The sequence below is a fragment of the Heliconius melpomene genome, unplaced genomic scaffold, assembly GCF_056956725.1.
Source record: "Heliconius melpomene rosina isolate 202511_hmr_F unplaced genomic scaffold, ASM5695672v1 ptg000031l, whole genome shotgun sequence".
Taxonomy (NCBI): domain Eukaryota; kingdom Metazoa; phylum Arthropoda; class Insecta; order Lepidoptera; family Nymphalidae; genus Heliconius; species Heliconius melpomene.
The window spans coordinates 858,410-877,493 of NW_028181865.1; the positions used below are offsets into that span (position 1 = coordinate 858,410).

The 19,084-nt window shown below is 43.4% G+C and overlaps 3 protein-coding genes across 4 annotated transcripts; all 3 read right to left on the reverse strand.

The window, feature by feature from the left end:
• Positions 1–251: 251 nt before the first annotated feature.
• On the reverse strand, positions 252–1,861 carry LOC146526532 (uncharacterized). 2 transcript variants are annotated; one of them, XR_014879394.1, is made up of 2 exons: positions 1,155–1,861; positions 252–1,009 (listed from the first exon to the last, which is right to left on the reverse strand). XR_014879394.1 is itself a non-coding variant. In XM_085207037.1 (2 exons), the coding sequence occupies exons 1-2, from the start codon at positions 1,170–1,172 to the stop codon at positions 272–274; spliced, it is 495 nt and encodes a 164-aa protein (XP_085063163.1). In that variant the 5' UTR covers positions 1,173–1,685; the 3' UTR covers positions 252–271. The 2 variants fall into 2 exon arrangements, 1 of the variants encoding a protein (XP_085063163.1); XM_085207037.1 differs by having other exon boundaries at positions 252–748; positions 1,155–1,685.
• An 8,580-nt stretch (positions 1,862–10,441) lies between these two features.
• On the reverse strand, positions 10,442–15,446 carry LOC146526533 (uncharacterized). Its single transcript, XM_085207035.1, has one exon. The coding sequence runs from the start codon at positions 11,609–11,611 to the stop codon at positions 10,601–10,603; it is 1,011 nt and encodes a 336-aa protein (XP_085063161.1). The 5' UTR covers positions 11,612–15,446; the 3' UTR covers positions 10,442–10,600.
• Positions 15,447–15,867: 421 nt separating this feature from the next.
• Positions 15,868–18,303, reverse strand: LOC146526534 (uncharacterized). Its single transcript, XM_085207098.1, has one exon. The coding sequence runs from the start codon at positions 18,301–18,303 to the stop codon at positions 15,868–15,870; it is 2,436 nt and encodes an 811-aa protein (XP_085063224.1).
• Positions 18,304–19,084: the final 781 nt, after the last annotated feature.

Consider the following 19,084-nt stretch of genomic DNA (forward strand, 5'->3'; position numbering starts at 1 on the left):
GCGAATACTGTCTTGTATATATATATCTTAAGCGTAGAGGTATGTCTCTCACTAACTTTGTTGAAATGTTTAATCAAGATACAAATAATAATGATCTTCTGTTAAACGATATGTTTCAATCTTTTATATTATTTTAAACAAGAATAACATTATGTAAAAAAATATGTATGAGTGAAATAATAAATGCTAATGTAAAAAATATTATTTGGTTTTATTAAAATGCCTTTCAGATGAAAATAAAACACAGTAAAATTTTAGTAAAATAATTTATTTAGTCTTTTTGTTTAAAGTGATATTTTTTTAGGTTTGGTGCACTAGAAATTTCTTTGGTGATACTATGTACCAACTTTCGTGTAAGCTGGTGGTGGTTATTTTTCTTGTTATAATATTTGACCCTCACATCTGCATGTTTCCAGTGCTCCTCCGGTGGTACATCAACCAGTTTTTTCAGTTCAAATATCTCAATTTTTATGAGATGTGTTGCATTGGATCCATCATCTTCGTTGGTAGTAATATATGAGGTACCATCGTTCGTCGCTCGCCCCACCGATGAAGAACGTAGTTTTGTCTTTTTTATCTTCGGAGGAGGTTCTTGAAAGAACTCGTTTAGAGAGTCACTGCTCTTTGATCTCTCTCGCTTCTTGATAGGGTATGGTGAGGTACGTTCATCGTCAGATGTTGAGAAGTAATACTGTTTATATGTGTTTTCTTCATATTCTGTCTTATTCCCACCCACGCACCACGTAAGCTACAACAATGAATACAATAAATTGTATTGTTTATGCTGAGTTTGATTATTTAATACAAATAGCCAAGCACAGAAACATAAGTGTAGATTTTAGTTCTTAATTAACAGTAGGTCTTCTTATAAAACAACATTCTCCATTTTATATGTTCTATGTATTTGACAGCTTTTGTGTGCTATAGACGTAAATATCGTCGGGAAGTAATACTGTTTATACGGGTTTTCCTTGTATTCTGCCTTATTCCTACCCAAGCAGCAGGTAAACTACAACAATGAATACAAACGAAAATAAGTATAAAATAAAATAAATTTCTATGCTATCTAAAAAACGTTAGAGAGTGGTAAAAAACATAAGTTGTAAAAAATCACAGTAAAATACAAAATAATATGAATAAAAAGTAATACTCACATCCATAATGGTTTCCATGTGGTTAGCACTTACTAGACAACACTCGCACAATAGTTCTTAACAAGAAGACACTGAACAACTTAGTGATGAATCCAAAAAAGATACACAGTCGTTTTATACTAACTTGCACAATGTAGCGGAACAAACCTATTAAAATACCGGAAGTGATAACGATAATATTCAAACTGTATGCTTATCACTTATGACTAATAAAGAAACAATGGCGTTAGTAATAGCAAATCTGTTACAAGTTTGAGCATGTCTAAAATTCCACAATAACAACTAAAAAATAAATCGAAAATATATATATTAAATGAGAAGTTTTTAATAAACAAAAGATTTTTATTCTTAGGTTAGGTTAGGTTGAACATTTCTTCTCCCGTATGGGCGGACGCTCTGGATCGGCACAACATCACTCTGCTGCGACGTGCGCAGAGGGTGATGGCCATCCGGGCGATACGGGGGTACCGGACCATCTCCGGTGAGGTGGCGTGCGTGCTGGCTGGAGTCATGCCGTGGGATCTGGATGCTCTGTCTCTGGCGTCGGTCTATTGCCGGCGTCGAGGCCTAGTGTCCGTGGAACCGGCAAGCCAGGCACGCACGGAGGAGGCGCGGGAAACCGCGGTAAGAATGTGGGAATCCCGGCTGGCGACACCATCTGCCGGCCGGTTGACGATCGAGGCGGTTCGTCCAGTTTTCCGCCAGTGGTTAGCGCGGCGTCACGGCGTCCTAACCTTCCGCACCACACAGGTGCTCACGGGGCATGGTTGCTTCGGGGGTTACCTGTGTCGGATCGCTGGGAGGGAGCCCGACGCTCGCTGCCACCACTGCGACGACTGCCTCGACGAGACGGCCCAGCACACGTTGGAGGTGTGCACAGCCTGGGCGTCTCAACGTCGCGCTTTGCGCGACGTCATCGGGGACGACCTTTCCCTGCCGGCCGTAGTCAAGGCCATGGCCGGTAGCGAGACGTCGTGGGACGCGGTCTCATCCTTCTGCGAGGCAGTGGTGCTCGAGAAGGAGTCGGCGGAACGGGCGAGGGAGGCTTTTGCCGAAGTCGCCATCCCCCGTAAGAGACCGGGTCGCCGGAGGGCGGCACACGATCGCCGCCTTCCGCCCTAATGTGCCAGAGGGCGGTCAGCTTGGGGAAGCTGACCGCCTACCAACCTGGCCCGAGTAGGCGCGCGCAGGTTGCTCCCGCGCGCTACTCCGAGCAGGCCGTCGAGGGTGCCCACACACCCTTGACTCCGCGACGTGCCTAGCAGGCTCCCGCCGCCGCGATTCGTGGACGATTCTAGTCCCCGCGTCTCGCGGCCAGTGGCGGTCGAGGAGGAGCACCGTGAGGTTTTAGTGGGTATGCGGATGGCCTACATCTGCCAAGTCCGCGAGTCCCACATAACCCGCTCGAGTCCCCACTCGGGCCGGTATCCGTAAAAGGATTTCCTCACGTTAAAAAAAAAAAAAAAAGGTTGAACATTTCTTCCCAAGGGAGTTGCTGGTCTCCTACTGGGCGCGTCCCCCGGTGGCGGATAGGGGAAACCACTCGCACTTGCGGGCGAGTGGACCGGGAATTTATTCCCGGCGCGGACCAAAACCAGCTAGGCATGGGCGTGCCTTTAGTCCATTGTTATGGACACGGCCTAGGGGAGCACACCCCGACAGAAAAGCCCAACTGTGGAACAGTATAAATATGTCGGTACTGCAGAATTCTAATTCATTACCCCAGGAGGGTTCCGGTCTCTACGAGGCCGGGGAATCCCTCCGTGCTACGGCACGCAAGCCCCTCGAATCTGGGGGGGGGCAGTCATACCGATGTGTTGTTGGGGAGGGGCCCGAGATGGGCGGAGTGAGTGTGGAGAAGGACGGAGGAGTAGTTGTGCCCGGGATGGGCGAAGTTGGTGTGGACGCTGAGAAGGGAGGAGTAGTTGTGAGCGTCGAGGGTGCGGGAGTGCACGAGAGGAGTGGTGCTCTGCTTGTTGAGCCAGAGGAGAGAGCTGTGGGAGGGACGAGGCCAAGGAGGGCCGATAGTCCGGCAATTTTGCCGATAGGAGGTGCGCTGAAGACGGCGCAAGTCGTGGTTGAACGACTGGACCTGGAGGAGATTGCCTCCATTATTAGTGGAAGGTCCAGGTCGTCCACTTTGTCGCGGGGTCGGTTCTGGGCGGGCTCGGAGTCAGACGCGGACAGTGTAATGTCCGTCGGCTCGACCAGTGCAAATGCGCAAGAAGGGAGTAAGGCCTTGTTCCGGAAGGACAGGAAAAGGCGCCGGAACAAAGAGAGAAACTCTGGGTCCTCGGAAGAAGAAGAGGCAAAGGAGAAGGCAGCCAAGAGAAGCCAGGGCCCACCATCTGCTCCTGGCGAGAACATCGACTTGGCTGCTAGAAAGTCGCTCAATGAGGCCAAGCGCGAAGAGCGTCGGCTGAGGGCGGAAGAGGAGGTAGCGGGTATGACCGCAACTATACAGAGCCGCGCGAGTTCAAGGCTCTCAGACGTGTCGCTAGAATATCGCCCCGAGGAGCCTTTAGTCTCTGACTTGCATTGCCAGGTATCTGAAAGCCTGGCTGTTATTAACAGAGTCGCCACCAAGTCAGGGAACCTAAAGGGTACTTTCACGAAGGCCCTGAAGGAGGCCGCGGGTGCGATATCCAAAGCCGTGAACACCTTGGCGAACAGGACGGCGTCGGAGGAAGTCCATCTCCTCAGAGCCTCGAACACGCGGCTGCAGGCGGAATTGGCGGATCTGAGAGGGGAGTTTGCCCGCCTAAGAGCGGACGTGGAGCGCTCAAGGCCGGTGGAGGCGCCAAAGGCAACGGCGAAGGCTCTATCAGTCGATGACATAGTGCGCACTGTAATGGTGGAAGTGGGCACTATGGTCAGCACAAGGCTGGAGGCCTTCAAGGAGAGACTTCCTCCGGAAGAGAGATTGCGGCCACCATTAGCGGCCGACAGAAGGAAAGAGGCGGGTCAGACACAGGCGAGAGCTGAGCCAGTCGTGACCACGCTTATGGCGCCGGCAAACCCTGCGCCAAAGGGCCCGAAGGGCAAGAAGAAGAAGGGTGCGGGAAAGGTGCCTCTTAAACCAACGGCACCAGCTGAACCCCGACCATTGCCTCCGGCTCCTACCAACCTAGCCGAGGGGTGGAATGTCGTGGCGAAGAGGGGGGCGAAGAAGAAGGCGACCCCTGCCGCGAAGCCGGTGACGCAAAGTGCGAAGCGACCACAGAAAGCACCAAAGTTGCGCCGACCTAGGTCGCAGGTGGTGGTTCTAAAGGTGCAGCCAGCTGTCGCTGACAAGCTCACCTACACCGACGTGCTAACCCAGGTCAAAGAAAACATCAAGCTGGAGGACCTGGGTATTAGCGACCTTAGGTTCCGGGTAGCATCCACCGGTGCCAGAAACCTGGCGCCAACTCTGGTGACAAGGCGGACGCGTTGGCCGAAAAGCTGCGCGAGGTCCTTCGCCCGGAAGAAGTGCAGGTGTCGAGGCCGGTAAAGTGTGCGGAGTTGAGGGTGAGTGGCCTCGACGACTCTGCAACTTCCGAGGATGTCATAGCCGCAATCAGCCGAGTTGGTGGCTGCGCGGCGGCTGACGTCAAAGTCGGGGAGATCCGGCAGGACCGGGCCGGCCTAGGCGCAGCTTGGGTCCGCTGCCCTGTCGGGGCTGCGCAGAAGGTGAGTGGAAGTAGGCTCCTCGTGGGATTCGTCTCCGCGAGGGTGCAGTTGTTGCAGCCCCGAATCCAGCGTTGCTACCGCTGCCATGAAGTGCCAGGCAAAGTGCACCAGTGAAGTTGACCGAAGCAACCAGTGCTTCCGGTGTGGCCAACCCGGGCACCAACAGCGTGGGTGCTCGGCCGATGTACACTGCCCGGTCTGCGAGGCAGCACAGAAGCCGGCAAACCATAAGGCGGGTAGTGCCACCTGCGCTAAATCCAGCGCCAAAAAGGGGGGAAGAAGACGTACGAGGCCGGAAGCGCCAGCTAGTACAAGTCACCCAGCCAGGGAAGGGGAGGTGCAACACATGGAGGACCAATAATGGCCCTCCGTGTGTTGCAGGCGAACATAAATCACTGTGCCCGGGCCCAAGACTTATTGGTCCAAAGCCTGGCGCAGTGGTCTATCCAGGTGGCGGTTGTCTCGGAGCCCTACAGCGTTCCCGACAGAGACAACTGGGTAGCCGACAACACCGGGGTGGTGACTATTATCACCCAGGTCGCAGCGGGCTCTCCGCCCTTCTAACGAGTAGAGAAGGGTGCGGGATGCGTCGCAGCACTTGTCGGCGACCTAGTTGTCGTTGGGGTGGAGTTCGAAGAGTTCCTTATACGATTGGGGGAAATGGTAGAGCGATTTCGTCCGGCGGAGGTGTTGGTGGCCGGCGATCTCAACGCGAAGTCCAGCGTGTGGGGCTCCGCAACGACGGATGTGCGTGGTGTGACGCTGTCGGAGTGGGTTGTTGCCACCGGTTTGTCTGTGCTCAACCGAGGGACCAAGAACACGTGTGTGCGAAGGCTGGGCGGATCCGTCGTGGACGTTTTGTTCGCGAGCCCGGCCCTAGCGCGTCGTGTTCGGGGCTGGCGAGTGCTGGATGATGTGGAGACTCTCTCGGATCACCTCTACATCTTGTACGAGATCTCCACACATTCAGCGGTGCAACCAGCCCCCTGTCCAAACTCGCAAGAGTTCGGACCGCGGTGGCAACTGGGTCGTCTCGACAGGCAGTTGTTGGAGGAGGCCGCGATAGTGGAATCCTGGCTGCCCCAGAGCTTGGCGTCTGCAGAAGACGCCGCATCCTGGGCGCAGGGGGCGCTGACGCGTATCTGTGACGCGTCAATGCCCCGTTCCGGGCGCCGCCCTCAACGGCGGCAAGTGTACTGGTGGTCGTGGGAGATCGCGCAACTGCGTAACACCTGCGTTGCGGCGAGACGCCAGTACAGCCACTATCGCAGACGGGTACAGAAGGTGCAGGAGGAGGAAGACCGACTGTACCGCGTCTATGTCGAGGCGAGAACGCTGCTGCAGGAGGAGATCGGTCGTGTGAAAGGCGAGTCGCACGACCGGTTGATCGCGGGGATAGACAAAGACCCGTACGGCACACCTTACCGAATGGTGCTCGGTAGGTTACGGGCTTGGGCACCACCACTGACGCAGACACTCCGACCGGACATACTCCGAGGGGTTCTGTCGTCGCTATTCCCGCAGCGGGCCAGTTTTGCACCACCCAGTATGGCCTGAGATATTCAGCATGAGCAACTCCGTTCAATCGTTTATCAAGTATTATGCCTAAAAATTTGACGTTTTCTGTTAGATGAATGGGAATATTATCACACAGAATTTTAAAATTTGGAATTACTCTCTTTTTTGTAAACACGACCGCTTGACATTTAGCTACCGACAATGCCAGGCCATGCTCAGAGAGCCACTGGTTAAGATAGTGCAAGGCAGTATTTAAACGAAAAGTTATGTCCTCCACAGAATTTGAGCTGTAATAGAGGACGATGTCATCAGCATACTGAAGGATGTTACAGAAATTATTAACAGATAATTCAAGGTCATGTGTGTATATGTTATACAACAGCGGACTAAGAGCTGAACCTTGAGGAAGACCTTTCCAGACAAGTCTGGAAGGTATAGTAAGAAGCGGATGTCTTACAGATACCGATCTCCCGGTCAGCAGATTACATATGTAATGGGACATCCTCGGCGGAATACTCAGCTGATGCAATTTCTGCCTGAGCACCGGAAGAAGAACATTATCATATGCAGATGCGACATCTAAAAAGACACCAACCAAATACTCTCCTTTGGCAAAGGCTCGTCGAATATCTGTAGTAAGAATACTGAGACTATCAATAGTACTTAGCCCCTTTCTAAAGCCAAACTGAGAGGGCGCTAAGATATTCCTACTTTCCACTATCCATTCCAGTCGATTTTTCAAAAGCCGTTCAACAATCTTAGATATAGTAGATGCCAGGGCAATGGGTCTATAGGAATTAAAATCTGAAGGACATTTTCCAGGTTTGAGGATAGGGATAACAATTTGGGACTTCCATGAGTTGGGTATATTGCCTGATTGAAATATTTTATTTATCATGTTTAGAAAAAGGTGTTTAGATTTATCATTTAATCTTGTAATAAAGGAGTAAGAAATACCATCCTCACCTGGACTGGTATCCTTTAAATCCGTTAAGACGTTTTTAAGTTCTTCAAAGGAAAAAGGAAGATCCATTTCCTCCGAAGATTCAACCGGCGTGGATATAAATAAATCTTGGGATGGGACCAAAAGGAGGAGCCAATTTGTTTGCAAAATCGTTGAGCCAAACAGAAGGATTATTGGAATTGGGACTGCTGACATTGTTAAGAGATCGGCGAAATCTCTTAACATTTGTCCAAACAAGGGAAGGAGAGGAACGAGGACTAAGGGATTCACACAAACTTATCCAACCTCGTTTTTTCCTTTTCCAAATGCAATTTCTAAACTTCGCATCCTTGCGTCTGTAGTCGATAAAATTTTCCATAGTCATACAGGCTGCGTATGACTCCTCGGCAGATGTTCGCCGAAGGACAGAATCAGAGCATTCCTGATCCCACCAGGGATTGAAATGCATCCAATTCTGAATGGAGCGGTATTTGGGGATATGTAGGTCAGCAGCAGACATAATAGCAGAGACAAACCCTTCATAGTAAACAAAGATACTCTCATAATTACCAGACTCAGAAAGATTGCACAACATGCAATCCACAGAGTCGGCGTACTCGTTCCAGTTGGCCTTTTTTAAATTAAATCTATGGGGAAGGGAAGGACTAGGAGTGGAAGGAAGTCTATTATTTAAGGACAGCAAAATCGGGAAATGGTCACTACCATGGGTAGATGGAAGTACAGACCATGATAGTTGGGACGCAAGAGAAGGAGAAGATAAGGAAAGATCAATAGCAGACCTAGGGTTCTGATTTGGATTAACCCTACGAGTCGGTGATCCATCATTGAGAATGCAGAGATCCACATCATCAATCATGTCCAGCAACGAAGGCGAAAATCCATCACAGTAGTAACACCCCCACAAAGTGTGATGGGTGTTAAAATCACCCAGGACCACCACAGGGCTAGGAAGCGAAGAGATAATAGACTTAAGCTGTAAAAAGATGGAAGGGGAAGGATGCGGGATGTAAACAGAAAGGAAAGAAATACCAAGGACCCTCACAGCAACAGCATTCAACTGTTGACTATGAGAAGGGAGAGGAATACGGGAATATGGAGAAGAGTGCTGGATGAGGATAGCACTACCTCCATACCCGTCATTTCTGTCCTCCCTTAAACAGGCGAAACCTGGCACCCTGAATCGGGAGTCAGGCACCAGCCACGTCTCTGAGAGGGCAATATGACAGGATTATGCAGAGAAATAATATAAAGTAATTCATGCTTTTTAGCACGAATACTCTTACTATTCCACTGTAGGAAGGATAGTGGAGCCATTGTGAAGGATATTGAAGATTTTGAGTAGGTTTTGGGCAACGTTGGACGGTAAAGGAAGTTCATCAGCAGTTGAGATTATGCTCACAAGAGTGTCAGTCAAAGCAATCAACAGATCCTTTGTAGATTCTGCTGAACTGTCAGAACCTTGATTAAGTGCACAACCATTAGGAAGGGATGAGGAACAACTGCTAATAATAGACTGGTGAGCTTGTCTATTGTATCCCTTTGCCATAGGAGCATGGGGACGGGGAGCTTGGAAAACTGTTTTAGAGTAGGATTTAGAGGAAGAAGCAGCAGGTCTGCTTTGGTGGGATTGGAGGTTCGTGAAAATAGGAGGTGAAAACATTTCCTTAGCAACATCTGCATAGGAACGTTGGACAGATGGAAACCGAGAGGATGCTTCCATATAGGAAATACACTCTTGCGACATAACCGACTTAATGTTCTGTTGTCTTACATACTCAGGGCACCCTTTATCAGTTGCAAAATGTTTAGCTGTGCAATGGATGCAGGTTGAATTTTCCTGCCGGATGTCACATGCATCACCAGTATGAGACTGGGAACACCTATAGCACCTTGGCTTTGATCTACACTGTGACTTAACATGACCAAAACGACAGCAATTAAGGCACTGGATTGTAGGATATTTATAAAGTTCAATATTAAGGACAGATTTATAGGAGAACACTCTTTCAGGCAATTGTTGGCCACGTATAGTAATTACAACTGTTTGAGTTGGAACCCATGTAACTACACCCTCACTTACATTCTTGCGGTTCATTCGTCTTGCTTTTATAACTTCTCCGCACGCACTAGGGAATATCAGTGAGCCAACAAATTCTTCCTAAGACCATTCAACGGGAATTCCTTTTACAATTCCCATCCTTGTAATATTAAATGTCGGGATTACACAAACATATTTACATAGACTAAGAACAGGATTATTCAAAAATCTATTTGCTGCATCAGCAGATGTAAATTGGACACTGATTTTATTGCGACCAACATTTTTAACTCCATCATTAACTATATCAGTGATTTTATTAGTATGGAGAAATTGACCAAATTTAATGGCTCTTATAGAGGTCCCTGCAGATGGATCAGGAGATTTCCTTGACACATACACGATAAACGGACCTTTATCAGTACTAATATAGGATTTTGGAGTTTCGGACATGGCAGGGTGGATCCATACATTTTGGATGGAAGGGGTAGCGGTGGATGGGTCTATAATAGTTTTTTTAACTATATCTTGGTTTGAGGATGTTTCCTCTCCTTGTCTTTTCCTATTCACTATTTGTACTGTGGGATTTACATAACCCCCCCCCAGGATCAGGGGGGTCAGGTGGAGGATCAGGATCCATCTTAAAATAAAATAACCTAACTATATACTAAAACTAATCTAGACTATAAGACAACACAACTACTTACTATTACCAATCACCTTATTAGTATGGATCTATTTACACTATTATATATTGTTTCCACTATGTAAAATAAACATTTTCAATAGTAAAAAAAGATATTTTCACGAACACGTGTGTCAACCAAAACAAACGTTAGCGAAAAAAAACAACACTAGTTATCTTTAGGTGTTGGATCCCACTTCTGACATTTGTAAAAATGTCAGGTGCTAAGTATAATAAAATACTTAATAACCACAATTTATTGTTCCTCTTTTACGTATACACACTTCTTACACTGTTTCTATATAACACTTTACACTTATACACGTTTTAAAACTCATAGTTCCAACAATGACACTGATTGGTGGGGATTTTATTGTAGTATTTAAGGGGAGATAAATTAAACCACGTAGTACTCAGTACACTCGTACAACAGGAAGACGCTTTATTCATAGACAATATAGACAACCGGAAACTTCACAGATTATGCGCATGGAGGATCGAAATGTACTCATGAATGAATGACTCGGCGTTTTGCGTGAACATATCCCCGCGCGTTGAAAGTCTCTCTTTCAACCAGATTCTTCTCCCTCAGAATAGGCAGGTAATGGGCAAATTTTACTGAAGGATCTGCGAAGGATACCACTGGACGTCCGTACGTCGGCAACTCGGATGACTCCATCTGGGCCAGGATGCACAGCAATCACTCGACCCATCTTCCATTTTAAGGGGGGTAAATTATCTTCCTTTAGAAGCACCAATGAATTGAGTTGTAGCACACCCTTACATGATCTCCATTTAGTTCTGACCTGCAGTTCTGAGATGTACTCCTTATTCCACCGAGCCCAAAAATGTTGTCTTAGCTGCTCGATGCGTTGAAATCGGGTTAAGGAAGTTATGGAGAAGTCTATTAAATTACTTGATGGCAACGAAGTCAAGGGACGCCCAATCAAAAAATGACCAGGTGTTAATGGCATTAAATCTTCAGGATTAGATGTAATCGGCGTCAGTGGTCTGGAGTTTAAAATTGCTTCAATTTGTACTAAAGTAGTATACAATTCCTCAAACGTGAGATTACAAAGGCCCAGCACTCTAACTAAATGATGTTTGGTTGACTTGACACCAGCTTCCGCAAGACCAGCAAAATGAGGAGAATAAGGCGGAATGAAGTGGAATTTAATACCCTCCTTTGCCATTTCTTCCGTAATTGAATCACAGCTTGATTTAAGAAATCTCGAGAGGTCATTGCACGCACCAACAAACGCAGTACCGTTATCGGAGTATATATTAATGGGTTTACCCCTGCGTGCAATAAGCCTTCTTAATGCTAAGATAAAACTATTACTGGATAAATCACCTACTAATTCGAGGTGAATTGATTTTGTTGTAAAGCAAACAAAAATCGCAATGTAAACCTTAACTAACTTAGAACCTCGGCCCTGACGAACCACTGATTGAATCGGACCCGCATAATCCAACCCTATATTTATAGAAAGGGAAAACTCGCTAGAAGCCGCTGCTGTGGTAAATAACCCATAGTGGGAGTAATAGTATCTCCCTTTATCCGACAACAACGTGTACATTTAAGGTAACACTTTCTAGCTAAATTTCTACCTCGGATTGGCCAATATGTGTCTCTGATAGATGACAATAACAGTTGAGGTCCAGCATGAAATAGTCTTTTGTGTTCATATTCAAACATTAGTTTAGTGAACCGATGATTTGAATGAAGTAAAATAGGATGCTTCTTATCATAATTAAAATTGGAATTTTGGAGTCGACCTCCAACACGCATAATATTTTGATCGTCTAAAAATACTTTAAATTTGTGGAGCTGACTTTTCTTAGGTAGCTCAGTTTTATTTAGCAACATGTTATATTCACTAAAGGATTCATTTTGAGAAGTGCGAATTATAACATTTAAAGCTCTTTGCAATTCATCAACAGTTAAAACACCAGTGTGTAGTAAATTTCTACATTTCCTGTCAATAAAACGCAAAACGAAAGCTATGGCACGTTGAATCCTTAAAAAATTTGAAAAAACATTAAAATTTATTATTCCGTTAAACTCATTTTTTAAATTACATTTAACTAATGTAGATACATTTGATTTAATTTCAGGTAACGTAATATCGCCTGATTGTGAAAATTTTGATGGCCAAGATGAAATATCATGTAGAAAAAAACTTGGTCCCGACCACCATTCTGTTAAAGAACCGATTGTTTCAATATCTACTCCACGCGAAATATAATCTGCCGGGTTTTGACCAGAGGGGACGTGTCTCCAATCACCATTTCCGGTCCGAAGATAGAGCCCAGCGGCGCGCCATTGGAGAGGCCCACGTCCAGCAGTGGACGAGGACAGGCTGATGATGATGATGATGAAGTAGTTACCCAAGTTATTTTTTTACCTTGTAATTGATGCCATTAGTACAACATATTTATAACACTAGAGTATTTAATAGAATGCTCTCTAAAATATTATGTACTTAGCCCAATAATATATTCTTATACTGGTCAAACCTTTTAACGCATTTGTAAAATTTAAGACTTGATTTCATTATCACATACTTTGAGTATTACAACTTCACAAAAGCATCAGTGAATGCTTACCCGATCCACAACCAGACCGACAATTCATGATATGAATGTCCTATCTGCTACTTAGGTACAGTTTTGAAGCAAACTGTACTTGATATACGATGCGTTAGAAAATGTGAGTTTATGAGCTCATTAGTTTTTCAACAAAATTCAGGCCGACTAATGATTATATCATTCTTCGAAGTGTAATAAAGTTAGTAATTGATACTACTATACATTTACATATAAAGGTATCAATTTTATAATATTTCAATTATCGCTTCTTAGCTGTATTTTAGAACTACAATAGTTCACTCTCTGAAATTCGCTTTTAGGAGCAACCTCACAGTGTCAAAATATACGATTTAAATACAGATGTACTCAATTTAAACGTCCGACTTCTCCGGACTTAATGATGTCGTACACATCCAACATGCTCTCCGCCATATTGGAGTTGTGACTACGTGTATACCTCGCTAGCCAGGTTCAGTTTATGCAAAACTCATGGCAATATGCGGCGGAATATCTACGTTACGCACGTGGATATCGCCAAGGTATATATGTAACTACCTTTACACAGCCCTCATGTCCCATGAAGACGATCATTTTCATTAGCTTTCCTCAGTTTTGGAACCAAAGTTACAAAAAACGAATGAAACTTCTTGATAGTCTTTTTGCAATATTATTGATTATAATACTTTATGGTATCCAACAACTTAGTAATAAAAGGTTGTCGTCTGTAATTCTCGCATTTCATATTTCGTCATATCTGACAACTTCAGTAATAAGTCGCTCAACTGGCGACATTAATTTGGTCTTGATATGTCTTCTGAATTATTTAGCTGCCTTCTTTTCCTCTTTCTCCTGCTTCTTACTCTTGCTAGATGCAAATTTTACTTCTTTTTCCAAATACCAAGATCAGTCGCCTTCGCATTTTCTAGCTGGATGCTTTTCTTCTAGCTGGATTATAGATTTCTTCCACTACATCAGCTTCAATTCTGATGGCTACTCGAATGCACCACAGGGATGCACGGTATCTATTATATAGTACGTTAGGTATAAAATACTTTTGTCGCGGCACTCGCGGGGATGTGCACTCACTTGCACGAGGATAATGCCAAATTAGCCTAAAGAAACTTTCGGCGACTTTTTATAATACTTGAACCCACTATTTTAGTCAGTTTTTTAATTTAGTTTTGACACATTGCTTCTTTTTATCCATTACTCAACCATCCATATATCAAACTTTTTGTTCTTTTTGATAAACCTTTCGTTATCTATTAGAAAATTTCTTATTGGTTTGCTTTATCAGTTGTCGAACGTGAGTCGAACTATTTTCTATCCTTGCTTTCTCGAACCGCTTGAAAATTCTTATTGGATAAAGAGAGAGATGATATGGAGAATGCTCATTATTAAGTCGAAAAGAGTTTTCAGAGCCCCCAAACCATCTATACCCGTTTCCGATATACCCATAGGCAGCCTCCGTATTTCTTAACACAATTGTATACAGGAAGATATGGTTACATTTAAGTAAAATTATTAACAATCATGCAATACCCTTGTACTAAGTTCTGGGCTTGTGTTACCCGTCGGCGGGTTCTCACTCCATACTGTCGATATCCGGTATGCACTGATACTTGACAATTGCTAATGTATAATTAAACGTGCTAGAGTTTCATACTCAACGCATGCTTCTCAATTTTTGATGCATGTACGGTTGACGAAGGTCTAACTGCTTCAAATAATCTTGGAAAAGGATTATTGGTGGCATGGAGGTAAATGGCTAGATGCATTCCCGCGATTAAACCGGGAAGGGCCTACGGAGCCCAAACCATCAGCCACTGCCTCCGATACGCTCAGAGGCAGCCTCCTTATAACTGCCCCCCTCCCGTACAATTGAGAGCATTAAAATAGTACCGAGCTTTTTTAAATTCTAATGTACGGATAAATGCACTTTAAATAGTTGGACATACCTTATGTCAAGTAATAGCCCGAGTCCCTTTTAAGGCAACTAAGATAAGGTGACTGGCTAGAACTTTTGCCGAAGAGGCCATACAGAAGATCCCGTGATTGCTAAATACTATGGAGCCCATTGCTAAATGTTATGACGTTCACAGCGATGGCAGTAACCATGAATAAGCAGCAAATCCACAATTCTTTTATCCTCACTCCTCCAGGATTGAGAAAATGAACCTCCGATATTCCGTGTTTGAAACACTTTTCCTGCCAGGAGGCTTTGAAATTGTCTTCGAATCCTTGTGTCTAATTCTTCCGAGTATTCGCCTGCAATTGTCAAAAGAAGCCAAAAGAAAGTCCCACGCAGATTTATCCATTGTTAATTGTTAACTCGCTTAGGATACGCTCCCAGCGATTATAACATTTCAACAACGTTAGTAATTATCCTATTACAAATAAATAAAAAAGATTTATCTAAAAATAGACAGACTTATATATGTCGCAGAATAAGGTGGTTGGGACCGGAGCTTGTTCCGATCCCATTTCTGATTGTCATCGATCGGTGTCACGTCAGAGTGACAGGCAACGCCATCTGGTTTTGACAACTGGCAACTATTAAATAATCCGCTTCTCTGATATATATGAGGAGAACAGAATTTTTTATATATTTGATAACTCGCTCAGGATACGCTCCTAACGAATTTATCGTATTTAAACGAAGGTAGTATATTAATGGATAATACAACTAAGTAAACTCGGTGAAAACCGATTTATTTAGTAAACTCCGTTTACATCGCATGACATTATGCCGAGAGCGTTAAACAAGCGATGAGTCCTCTTGCTTTTTGCAATGCCCGTTAGTTGAATAAAATTGGGCCATAACTGCTGAAAATCTGAGACATATACCTAACCTTATTGTAGGTTCTTATTAACACAGCCGTGTTCGGTAAGCTCAGAATCCACTACAGTATTGGTATATATAATACCAAGCAATATAAATATAAATAATAAGCAATACTGTTCAGTATTACATGCATGTAGATACTTGTTAAACAAGAGATTCAAATGACTCACCCGTTGTCCATTTTGTTACCTTTGAATTTCACAAAAGCAAATTCTCTTGATGAGGATGAACATCTTTGCTGGAGGCCTTTCCAGGAGTAGGCCCGATATAGAAATCCGGTTCACGATGTGAAGAAATTCCACCTCCAACACTACACTTACCACAGCACTTTCACTTTTAAACGATGTTACTCTGATGGGAAATAACGACGCTATGAGGTAAGAAGCGTAGTGTCGCCTATTATACGTTAGCTAAAACTTCTGCAACTCTGTTGCGAACAAAAGGCTGAAGCTTATTAGGCAGCATTTTCAACCAACCCAAAACGATTGTGGAGTCGGTCCAAAAATACACGCGCTTTGGTTGCAACCTTAGTGAGACTTTAACCTTCTCATAAATGCGTACTCCTACTAAGGCGCCACAGAGTTCAAGTCTTGGTATAGTTGTCGGCTTAAGTGGTGCAACGCGACCTTTAGCTAATAATAAACGCACTAATATCTCACCCTTGTCATTAACACTGCGGATATACAGACACGCACCGTACGCTTGTTCAGACGCATCGCAGAAAATATGATGTTCTATGTATTTAAAGCTATCAATAATGACGCAACGTGGAATTTTGATTGTATTAATTTGCGGTAGTTTGCTAACTATATCTGACCAAATTCTACTAATGTCCTGTGGCAACTGTTCATCCCAGGACAATTTTAATAACCATAACCTTTGAAGTAGTATTTTCAAAACCATAACACAGGGACCTAAAAGTCCCAAAGGATCGAATATCTGTGAAATAATAGATAGTATTTCACGCTTACTATTATTATCTACAAAAGTTTCACCAATAGGAAAGTATAAATTATCAGGCATCGTTTGCCAACCTAGCCCTAATGTCTTAGTCGCTTCATGTCCTCCAACATTCAAATCTAATGATGAGTGTGGAAAATCGGAATTATTTAATAATCGCATGTCGTTTGACTTCCACTTTCTTAAATGCATTCTTGCTGATGCAAGAGTGGAGGTTATTTTACGACGTAATTCCTTAACTTCATTGATATCAGATCCACCTGTGAGAAGGTCATCTACATAAAAATCATGAAGAATAACTTCAGAAACCTTCTTATCGGCGCATTCTAAGCCTAACTGATGAATACATCTCGTTGCTAAGAACGGGGCGCTAGCTGTGCCGTAAGTAACAGTGTTGAGCTGATAAACTTGTAATGGACATGAGGGACTATCACGCCAGACAATCTGCTGAAGATGTCTGTCACTTGGATGAACAACTACAGTTCGATACATTTTCTCAATGTCTCCAGCTAATATATATTTATGCTGTCTGAACCGTAGTAATATAGACAATAAATCATCTTGAACTACAGGACCTACCATTTGTATATTATTAAAACAAATACCATTAGTTGTTGGGCTGCTAGCATTAAAAACCACTCTCAATTTTGTCGTGGTGCTACTTTCCCGAATGACTCCGTGATGCGGAATATAATAAGAACCTTTAATTACCTTGTCGCACTTAGACATATGACCTAACTGATCATATTCAAGCATAAAGTCTTTATACATTTTACTAAATTTAGGCTTGCATTTAAATCTACGTTCTAATGAAGTAAAGCAATGTTTGGCACGGGATAAAGATTCGCTTAGCAATTGAGGAGAATATTTTAACGGAACCCTCACACAAAATTGCCCGTTATTAAGACGCACAGTATTTTTTACGAAATGTTCTTCGCACTGTTTTTCCTCAGAGGAATAATGAGATGTGGTATGAACATCTTCTAATTGCCAAAACCGTATAAGTAGCTGTTGTATATTATCATTATATTTTTCATTAGTATCATCTGAAATAAGTTTAGAAACATGACATTTATTTTTTGTATAATTTAAATTAATGGTAACACTAGTCGGGCCAGACACAAGCCAGCCAAGCCTAGTCTCATAAAGAATGGGCTGCCCTGTTCCTAATTTTATCATTTGAGATCCTAGCAAGTCCCAAAAGATATCAGCACCGAGTAATATATCTATAGGTCCAGGTGTATTAAAATTTGGATCAGCCAAACATATGTTTTTAGGAATGTCAAGTCCTAGCAAATCTACGTGCGTACTCGGAACGTTGTCAGTAATTGAATTTAAAATGAAACAATTAACATTTGCTTTAAAGTTATCATTCATTGACGCTATTGACACGACGGCTCGTTTATTAATAGTGGACAATGTATTATTAATTCCCACGATTGTGCTGCTTACAGTACTAGCAGATAAACCTAATTTCTCATGGAACTCCTCAGTCATGAGACACGACGTACTGCCACTGTCAAGAAGAGCGCGGGCTGTATGTAACGTTTGATTCTTACCTACTACTTTTATTAATGCCGTTGAAAGCAAAATATCGCCTTGTTTAACATGTGCAGATAACGATAAGCTCGGACCATGCGTTAAAGTAGTGGATGCATTTGTACCACTGTCATTGTCGTTAATGTTCACGGTGGCCTCAGGAGCTGACGCGGGTTTAGACTTGCAGTGTTCTGTAACATGAACAAGCGTGTGGTGCCTACGACGACATATTTTACATCCTGCCTTTTTACAGTTATTAGCATAATGACCTGAAGAAAAACAGTTAAAACATACTTTATAACTTGGCAAAATTTGCCAGCGAGCTTCACTAGTCATTGCTCAAAAAATTGAGGACAAACGCTTAATTTATGGTCACCGTTACACCTTTGACATAATTTAGATTTAATAGAAATAGAATTTAATTTAGAATTAACAACATCAGTTGCTTTATATTTATTATGTCCATCTTATATAATCATTGTTTTAACTTTTACATTTTTAGCATTTGTATGACTAAAGACAGACGGATTCGAAAGTTCTAAAGTTTCTATTAAATCAGCTCGTTCTCTGAGAAAATTCAAAAAAGTCGAAAACAATATTTTACAATTTTTATCAAGACGGCCCTTATATTCCTCCCATTCACGGAACGTTTTACTGTCTAACTTTTGTGTAATCATGTAAATGAGAAGAGTATCCCATTGCTTAACAGGTTCGCCTAATGAGTCTAAAGCGCTCAAATTTTTATTAATTTGATCAATTAAATTCTTTAAAATGACTGATGACTCTTTACGAATTGAGTCTATATTAAACAATGTTGAAACATGGTGTTGAATTAACAAATGCTTATTGTCGAATCGATCACAAAGGAGTTTCCATGCTACCAAATAGTTAGCGGCCGAAAACTGAATCGAGTTAACTACCACAGCAGCGGATCCCTCAAGCGAACACCTTAGATAATGAAATTTATTAATATTATTCATTTCATCGTTACAATGAATAAGGCTTTCGAATGTATCACGAAACTCTAACCAGTTTGTATAAAACCCACTAAATTTAGGAAGTTGTATAGTTAGTAGCTTTACGCATTAAATATTTGAATGTACACTCACTTCACTAT